The 10,736-nt window shown below is 32.3% G+C and overlaps 1 protein-coding gene across 1 annotated transcript; it reads left to right on the forward strand.

Moving 5' to 3' along the window:
* Positions 1–4,619: 4,619 nt before the first annotated feature.
* On the forward strand, positions 4,620–7,577 carry LOC122578769 (indole-3-acetic acid-amido synthetase GH3.6-like). Its single transcript, XM_043750801.1, has 3 exons — positions 4,620–4,999; positions 5,434–6,344; positions 6,811–7,577. The coding sequence occupies exons 1-3, from the start codon at positions 4,686–4,688 to the stop codon at positions 7,398–7,400; spliced, it is 1,815 nt and encodes a 604-aa protein (XP_043606736.1). The 5' UTR covers positions 4,620–4,685; the 3' UTR covers positions 7,401–7,577.
* The last annotated feature ends 3,159 nt before the right edge of the window (positions 7,578–10,736 follow it).

Consider the following 10,736-nt stretch of genomic DNA (forward strand, 5'->3'; position numbering starts at 1 on the left):
GAGTATGATGTATATACTTATATATCTAGTTAGTTTATATGTTCAAAAGAAATGCTCAAATGCTCAATATATGTATGTTACACACCATTTCATTTTGAACTGCTCGAGTGCGATGCGCCTACTCGGTATTTTTGCGGAACTTAGATTTTTTAATTTTACTATCTTTAACCAAGACTTATCTGGTTTGACTTTTGTTGACCAAGTTACCCAAAAATTCACTCTTCTATAATGCCATTTTATATATCATTTCATTACACAAATTCTCACAATTCATCTACAAACAACACACATTTTCTGAAGCATCATATATATCCATCATCCATCCACATAAAAGAAGGCTTTTTTTGAATCCAGTGTTATTTCGTAAAAAACTAAATTGCCTCTATTATAAAGTACGAGAGGAAGTACCCGCGAGTTACGGCGGTGAGATGGTGGAGGTGATAAGTCATAAAGTGTGATAGCCAATAGCCTTAACCGTATGGGTTTCGCCTTCGGATTTAAAAATTCGTTGAAATTAAGTATATAAAATGACATCTCTGATGAAATAACATGAAATTTTAAGAACACGCATATAGTTTTTATAATTTATCGATTTACGGTTTTTTAGATAAAAGATTTTTGAATGAATTAGAGAAATAAAATGATTTATGAAGAAAAGAGAAAAATGATTGTTTGAGATTTAATAAAAGAGAAAATGTATTATAGTTATTTTAGGTTATATAGAATAGATATGAGCATTTTGGGAAAGTAAATGTTAAAACTTAAAATTAGACCAGAAAAATTTCCTTTATTATAATAATATAGTATAGATATATATTTGTAAAATACCGAACAAACTTAAATTTTTTGATTATTAATGGTGTGACATGTAGTTGGTGAAGACAAAGGGGCTATGAGTAAATTAAAGCAATTGGATATGCATGTATGGTGTTTATCACATGTATTGATGATCAATTATGTACATAATTACTTACGGAACATTGTTCCTAATTCCTATTTACAGGGAAGCAACTTTATATGCGAGGTTTAAGGGTTGACGTGGCACCTTGTTGTATGAGCCATGAGGAGGCTGCAATTGTGGTCAACTATTTGTAGTTTTGTACCACCCTTTCTCCCTTTATTTTCATATATCAGCATGGTTGAATCAGTGATAAATACCCTTGTCTTTGGAGACAGAGGTTATGGGTTCGATCCTTATCCCATGCAAAGGTTTGAGGGCTTTTTCTACCATTTAGGTAGAAACTGGAAGCAGCCTCTCTACTTAGGTAGAGGTAAGGTCTGCCTACATCTTAACCTCCCCATACACCGTTGAGGTATTGGGGCTCAAAACCCACAGAAGGCGGCACTGAGCAGTTACTTACTTACTTACCTTTTTTTTTCTCCCTTTATTTCCATTTCAACTTTGAACAATGTGTACATTATCAATAGTAGGCCAAATTTTATTAGCATAAAATTATAAACCTAAAATTATACAAATAAAATTCTTAGAAAGGGATTCTTCGTATCATGATAGCAATAGGTTCCAACCCATAATCTCATTGTTTAGAACTTCATTAAATATGAGTGTAGTCAAATACTCATTAAAAACTTTTTAGTAAAAAACGATACATTATTTATTTGGACCAATAATTGGTGGAAACGTGCGTTATTGGATTGAAAACATTTTAGTAAAAAACGGGAGTAATACGTAAAGTTGACATGTGTATTTTACAATAAGCATAAATTAAACACCTAACGTATATAATGACATGAGTAACAATCTTCTTAGTTTTAAATATATAAGTGATTTTACCTAATCACGACTATGAAGATATATATCCACATACCATTTGTTTGATGTAGCAAAATTGATATCTCGAAAAGGATTAAATACATATAGTAGCATGTACATTAAAAGGTCATAGTAGATACCTAAATATATGTATAGCGATAAGATCTATTCATTAAGCACAGTGGTGAAGCCAGGATTTTAAGTATGGGGTTGCCGAACAATTTTCATAATACTTATAACAAGCTTAACTGAAAACATGAGATTTTATGTAGGGATTGCCAATTACCTTTAAACTTAACAAATACGTAGAAATAATACTACAAAGTTTGAGTTTTATAAATATTGTGGGGTTGTCCCCTTGGCCACCACATAGCTCCACCACTGATTAAGCATAGCTCCACCACTGATTAAGCAATTGGAGTTAAATAATGATGAAATGTTTGATCAATATATATATTACAAACAGGCAATGGGAGTTGAATTAATTACCTAATTGTATGTTTCAATTCAAAGTATATTTCACCCATTTGCGTGTTATGACTTATGAGCATGTGTTTTATTCAAGGAAATTAAATTAACAAGCGTTTCTACTAGGATAAAACTAGGTGGCTCTTAGAAAAAACAAAAAAACAAAAAAACGTAGGTGGAATATAATTTTAAGAGCTGATCAAAATTCTTGGCTCCCCGATCAATATATATGGGTGATGAGCAAGACTTTTGTAGAATAAGCTACGTGCCTACGTAAGACATGCATTGGTTTTGGACAAGACAAATAAACTACAAGATTCAATATTAGTCAGATTATCAACATCATTAGATTTGTTAAAATACATAACATATATACTTTGTCATCGTCTGATCGAGAGTTATGTACAAGACCAGTTGTTTTTCACAATAATAATACGAGTATATATGTAATCGTTTTATTTTCTTAGTTTTTTACTTGAACTTTTAATTGGTTAAACTAAACAATTTATAACCCGAACACCTTTAATTTCAGGTTAACCCAATGGTTATAGGCTACCACAAGTTGGTCCAACCAGACTAGTCGGACTCTAGGCTCTTTAGCCTAACTATTTAGGAAAACCAATCAAACAGCCCACCTGTAGATACAACGAATTAAAAAACTCGATGTTTGCTCAAATTTGAACTTGGGTCTCTCAAGGTCAAACCATATAATATCGTTGAAAGACTCCGATATCAATCTTTCATGATATAGGCAATCTGTCTTTCTTGATGATCTAATTAAATGTCTGAATTAATAATTTATTCCATGTCTTTTTTCCATATATAATTACTTTGTCTTGAATCTAGCTAGCTCCTTTATATATATTCAACAATGTATAACTATCTATCTTGTCTTCAATTCGTATATATATATATCAAAGGAAGGTTTCACATTTTCTTCTCAATTAGTATGGTTAGAGAAGTCAAATAGTGGGGACTTGGGATTACAAGGTTTAGCAGAAAACACGAAACGTACGCATACCAAATGTATATGCATTTTATATCCAGGATACTAAGTCAATTTCTGTATTAAGATATCAAAAAAGTCTTCTACTTTAGAATAGGTTACTTGTACCACCAAGTTATCAAAAGTTTGCCAAATCACCTACTTATGAAAATCATATGAAGAAGTACTTCTTAAACCAACGTAAATGACAATTGTAACTTAAATTGATGGGTTTTGTACATATATATAGAACAATTCCCTACAAGGATTTTTGACTGCCAACATATAAAGTACTATCGTATGTAGTAGAAATATACGGGGTTTATTGACAAGTTAAGTTCATGAAAGCTAAGAAAATAACGTGTCTATGATAATATTTAATTCGTATATAATTCGTAAACGTATTTGTTTAAGAATATAATAATATGTGTGCTTGTGTTAGATTCTTAATATTAAAATATATAAGAAATGTAAGGAATTGTCATACGTAAATTTGCTCACAACGACTTTATAAATTCCTTGGCGACTGTCTATTTTTCGTTGCCGTCCGAAAGAAGAATGAAAAAAAAAAAAAAACATGGAAAGAATGTCAATGTTCAACTAGCTAAGGTTGAACAAAGTTAGGTGAACCATATATATTCCCCCAACCAAACACAATATATACTTGATGACAAGCTTTAATTTTTTAAAAACGACGATCGAAAACAAGGAAACACCATTTCCTCACCATTTAACGAATTAAAGGTGAGAGTCTACTTAAATCAAAATAGTCGGTAGTTTTAACTACATTCAACACTAACTAGCATCCAACATGAAACCTTGTAACTCAATCTGCCGACTTAACTTCCAAAATCAGCCCTAAATAATACGAGTACTCTATAACTTAATCAGCCGATAAACTTAATTAACTTTAGCTAAATACAATATATGCTACAAATCAATATAAAAAATTTTTTAGAAAAAAACCCGAGGCAAACAAAACTAAATAATACAGTAACTCGATCGTTCGATTTGATTTTACATGAAAGTTATCGGATTAGCTTGATATTGTTTTTATTATAAACAATGTGACATCATAAAGAGACAAAAACGAATAAAATTAAACAGAAAACATGAATGGTCATTCTTTCGTATATAGAAAAATATTTTGTACATAACTACATATATATTATTATTCCTGAATTTTAAGCAAAATCAATTTTTAACGACTATTTGACTATTTGAAAAAACCACTTACGTTTTGCATATATATTCACAATCATGCCACTATCTTTTAACACATACCAAATATTATATATTCACCTTAAATGGATTACACACAAGTACACAACACCGTGCCTCCATTTTTCTTTCTATATATACACCACATTCTCACTTCTTCCCTCACCACAAACCATCATTTCTCTCTTTTTCAACACCTTCAACTTTCTTTCTTTCTTTGTTTTTTCTCTCTACACGACCATGCCCGAGGCACCAAATAACGACATGGACTACGCCCTCACAAACAAAAATAAAAACACTCTTCAATTCATTGAAGATGTCACGTCTAACCCGGACCTTGTCCAACAAAGAGTATTGTCCGAAATTCTAACACAAAATGCCAACGTCGAATACCTTAAGCGCCACGATCTCGTTGGTCACACGGATCGTGAAACTTTCAAAAGACTTATCCCCGTTGTTACGTATGAAGATCTTCATATTGATATTACTCGTATCGCCAACGGGGATAAGTCTCCTATTCTCTCTTCCCGTCCCATTTCAGAATTCTTAACAAGGTATATATACATATATAGTGGTCCATTTTTCTTACATATAATAAAATACTTTTCATTATTCATAATCTAAAAGTACGTCGATAGATAATTTTAAGCTACGTACTTTCTCACTTATATCAATAAGCACAACGTACTTTTTTTTCATTTGTACCACTCCTAAAAATAGTAGTAATAAGCTTTCAAAATATATTTTTTTTTTCTATAATATGATTATTCAAAGACAAACTTTTTAACGGTTTTAACAACGTAGAATCACATGTCAAAGTAACAAAATGCAAGTTTTGTTGATATATAGTATAACACTATAAATTTAAGTAGTATCTTATAAGTCATAAAATGATATAAGCACATCTTTCTAGTTATTATAACTATATAAGAAATTCTTAAGTGTCTATATGTTTATAATATATATATATATTTTTATTGTTTTATAGTTCGGGGACTTCTGGAGGAGAAAGGAAATTGATGCCTACAATTGATGATGAGCTAGGAAGAAGGTCTTTGTTATATAGTCTTTTAATGCCGGTAATGAACCAATTTGTACCCGGCTTAGATAAAGGCAAAGGGATGTACTTTTTATTCATAAAATCCGAAGCCAAAACACCGGGCGGGTTAGTAGCCCGACCCGTTTTAACAAGTTACTACAAAAGTTCACATTTTAAAGAAAGACCATATGACCCTTATACCAATTACACCAGCCCGAATGAAACCATTCTTTGCCCGGATTCATATCAAAGCATGTATTCCCAGATGCTTTGTGGTTTGTATCTTAACAAAGAGGTTCTTCGGGTCGGGGCAGTTTTTGCATCCGGGTTCATTCGGGCTATTCGGTTTTTAGAAAAGCATTGGAGTCTTTTGAGCCATGATATTCGTACGGGCACTTTGAATGAGATTATCACCGACCCGTCCGTAAGGGAATCGGTGATGAAAATATTGAAACCCGACCCGAGTCTTGCTGATTTCATCGACCTCGAATGCTCGAGAAAATCATGGCAAGGGATTATAACAAGATTATGGCCAAACACAAAATATGTTGATGTTATAGTAACGGGGTCCATGTCACAATATATACCAACTCTTGATTATTATAGTAATGGGCTTCCCCTTGTGTGCACAATGTATGCATCTTCCGAGTGTTATTTTGGTGTCAATTTGAACCCACTTTGTAAACCAAGTGAGGTTGCTTACACTCTTATTCCCACCATGGCTTATTTCGAGTTCCTTCCCGTTCATCGGAACGATGGTGTGGCCGCGACAAAAAACGAGAAGGACAAGCAACAACTAGTCGATCTTGCGGATGTTAAACTCGGTCAAGAATACGAGCTTGTTGTCACCACATATGCAGGTTTGTTTTGATTCTAACTTTTTAATCTCTGTCTATATATATGTGTGTGTATACTTTAGCTATAGGTAGAAAATATATATATATATAAAAAGTAGAGAAATTATAACTTCTACTTTCGAAAGGGAAAAGTGTTTCATTGATGATGCTAAAAGTTTTGTAACAACTTTATTGACTTTAAAAAACTTAGGAGACGAAGAATGCATAAATTTTGGTAGAATTTTCACTATTTTGTTATTTGTACTACTGTATAATATAATAAAGTTATGGTAAGCTTCCAAACCAACTTTTTTTGATGAAATTTTTTTCCTATTTTTGTGATGAATTTAAATATCCATAGACAATATTACAACATGTTCATATATTTACAGGACTTGAACCCACGACTTCTTAATTTTTAACTTAATTGGTTGTTGCGATATACAAGTAGTAGTACATATTTTGATTAATAATTTTTCTTTTGTTGTAGGTCTTTATAGGTATAGAGTTGGTGATGTACTAAAAGTTGTTGGATTCAAAAACAAGGCTCCTCAATTCAGTTTCATATGTCGAAAGAATGTGGCATTGAGTATCGATTCTGACAAGACCGATGAAGTAGAGCTACACAAAGCAGTCGAGAATGCGGTCAACCATTTGGTGCCATTCAACGCAACTTTAACCGAGTACACGAGCTATGCAGACACAACAACGATCCCCGGTCACTATGTGATATATTGGGAAGTAACCGAAAATGGTCTAACCAAAATTCCAGCTTCGGTTTATGAGGATTGTTGTCTTACAATCGAAGAGTCATTGAACAGTGTTTATAGGCAAGGTAGAGCTTCAGATAAGTCGATAGGTGCGTTGGAGATCAAGATTGTTGAAAATGGGACGTTTGATAAGTTGATGGATTACGCGATAAGGTTAGGTGCTTCGATTAATCAGTACAAGACTCCAAGGTGCGTTAAGTATGAGCCGATTGTGGAGCTGTTGAACTCGAGGATGGTGTCGAGCTATTTTAGCCCAAAGTGCCCAAAATGGTTTCCGGGCCACAAGCAATGGAACAATAATGTTAATTGATCGATTATGTATTTAGATGTAGGCAATTAAGTGGAAAAAAAGATGTTTGTTTAGGTCATTTTAACATCTTTAAAGCTTATGCTATTTAGTGTTTCTTAATGGCATTTTCAAGTAGGGTCCTGTGTACAAAAACAATTTGAATATCCAAGGAATATATGTTCATCATCATTTTGCATATGTTATGTATGTTTCATTCATACTAATTAATCCCTTCAACATTCAACAATTTGAAACAAAAAGATTTTACTTTTTTTTATATCTATATTAAAGTATCTATAAATAATATAAATTTGTTAAAAACTTTTGGTAAAATGGGCAAAGTTTAAAATTAAACAATGATACATTTGATGGGAATACATATACTCAATACATTAAAAAGGAAAAGGCAACAACGATTTAACACTAATTCAAAGTCACTTAATTGGACGAATGACATTTATCTATACGAGATGAGTACCCGCGCAATGCAACGACGGTGACGGCACGGGTGATGCTAGTGGCGGTGATGGTAACGATGTAGTTATTAATATAAAAGTAATTGACGTAAATGGTAGTGTAGTTATTTTATGGTTAAGGGATGCATCTTTTATAAATAACTTTATTAATAATATTAAAAATATATTAGGTGAAAATATTTATATTAATTAATAAAGGAGATAGATAGTTTTGATAAATATAGGTGTAAAATATTTTAGGGATATATTGGGTAAATTTAGTGTGAGAGCTATGAATGCGTTGAAAATTAAAAGTATTTCGGATATTTTAAAGGTAGAGAGTTAAAAAAGGAAGTGGATAGTTTAGTAAGTACAACAATTTAACACTACTAATCATAAATGAACTAAAATGATCCCTAAAAAGAAAAATGATATATCACCCTTGCCTAATAACTATGACAAATTCACTTAATTTTAACTTTTTTTTTTAGAACAGCAAGGGTCTGATTATGGGTATCCGAATTGGATACTGTGGACTTACCCGATCACCTCCCCCCGTCCGGCCCACCCGGTAAAAGCTCCACGAAAGTCAGGACAAAATCCTGGCGGCAATCACAGACCGAGAGTATCGAATCTGTGACCTCTTGGATAAAAGTCCGGGTGTCCGACCATTGAGTTAATCAGTGAAGGGCCTTAATTTTACCTTTTTACATCAAATAACAATGTGACAAGTCAATTTTTTTCTTTTTTTCTTTTAGAGACAAGTGTGATGTTAATATGCTAGATTTGCACATAATATCACTATATCAGCATTGCTACTTGCTAGTGTGTATTGATTTGAAGTTTTTAAGTGCAAACCGTTAGACCCACTTAGGTTTTCGGTCTAATTGTTGATTAGATGGATTAGATGTTAAGTGGGGCTTTATTAATATTCAAGTTTTTAAATGATTGAAAGGTGCACTTGAATTGTACGTAGGAGCATGCCATTTCTCATGAACTTCTTTTACCCAAAAAGAGATGTTAGAACTTGACATTTGACACTAGTGCTTTCAGTTTTTAACTTTACCACATATCAAATCAAGTAAAGCAATAAACATGTTTTTTCATTTATCAAATTTAAATCAATATCCCTTCCCTTTATTAACAACGATTTAACACTACCAGGGGTAATCAGCATAACCGACTGTCATCCCCTTTAAATATGTCTTTAGTCTTTACACTGAAATTATTTACTTCTACACATCATCTGGGTACAATTCTAGTTTTAATTAAGACATGTCGTGATTTCCGTGAATCATCAGTTTTTAACATGACCAATACAAAGAATCGAACAGTCATCCTATTAACCAACTATTACTGTTGAAAGAATTATAAAATGATCAACCGCACGAATAACTCAAACACGATGCTTGTTTTATTTGATGAGTTAGCATATAAGGTAATATCAACTTGTAACCATGACCCGGAATGGAATATGCATTTAGTTAATATTCTATAATCTTTATTATAACTTGAAAACCTAAAGTCTACAACCAGAATTTTATGATATTTTTTCAACGTATATAAAATTTGTTCCAGTTGAAATTCCTATATTCAAAAAAAAAAAGGACAACGTTTTTCCCCACTAACGTATATTACTTTCAACGCAACGTATCATGTCAAAAATTAACATCAAGTTATCCTAACTATAGTATAAACCAATATATTGAGTCTTTAATGTGGGCACACTCAACCTATAGCTCTTTGATAGCCAATAATAAGTATACTCTAGTTAATATATACTTAGGATAAGCCTATATATAATTTTGCTTAAAGTAATTCCACACTTTGTGAGGTGGAAGCAAGAGTTGACCCATAGGCTTGAATTGCACTTATTCTGGTTTACTTTGCTTTTTATGATTGTAAGTAGGCTTTCTTTGATTTAATCTACATGCACTCTTCCTTTCCTCACTTTGACTTTCATTTATCGTCTCAACTTGTTTTGCTTTTTAGAGAAAGTAACAGCATAATACATTTATATGTCGTAATACATATTTTCAGTTTTTCTTTTTTTTTTTCTTTTTTTTTTTAATTTTTTTTAACAAACAACAACAAAAATATACTTTTCGTTCGGGATAGCCCAATGGCCAAAGACTACTACTGTTGTGGTCCGAAATACACAATTTACTACTATTCCAGCATAATAAAATCTAGACTTGTCAAGATACTCCAATTATTTAATTACTTTGAATTATGTAATTGTGTAGTTTATTACATTTAGAAAAAAATGTACTTGTATTAATTTTCCATTCCGTTATCCGAATATACCGTGCAGAAATGAGGGAAAGAATCCTCCACACTCGATATATGTTGACGGCGAATGTCCACGTCATGTCGTATATGACTGGATGGAGGCACGTGTGGCAACGAATGAAGTAATTTTTAATACATGGTGGGCCGTCATATGTGAGAACTATATCTGCTATGCTTTTTCTTGTCGGGCCTAGGCCCATTTATGGCCTGGCATCCAGTATCTGATTTTATAACAATTTTCTTACAATTATTTCACCATCAATATATTTTATTTGAAGTAAAGATTAAATGAAAAGGACATATACATTCAGCTCATCTGTTATAGTTGTACTCCAAAATTTTAAGTTACAATGGACTTAAATACAAGTACAGATTCAAAGATGAAAGATGTAGATGTGAAATTACCAACAATAATAGTGAGTTTTCTCTAGGCACTATGTTCTTGAGTTTGTTTTTGAAAGAAAGGAAAAGAATGAAAGATAAATGATTAAAAAAGAAAGGGCTCAACTTCTTTCCTTCCAAATCATCCCAAAAGTGGGATGATTGTTTTTGAACTAGATTTGTTGAAATTTTCCATCCACTTCATCTAATTTCCTTTCACTTCCTTCTT

This window comes from Erigeron canadensis, chromosome 8 (genome assembly GCF_010389155.1).
Source record: "Erigeron canadensis isolate Cc75 chromosome 8, C_canadensis_v1, whole genome shotgun sequence".
Taxonomy (NCBI): Eukaryota; Viridiplantae; Streptophyta; class Magnoliopsida; order Asterales; family Asteraceae; genus Erigeron; species Erigeron canadensis.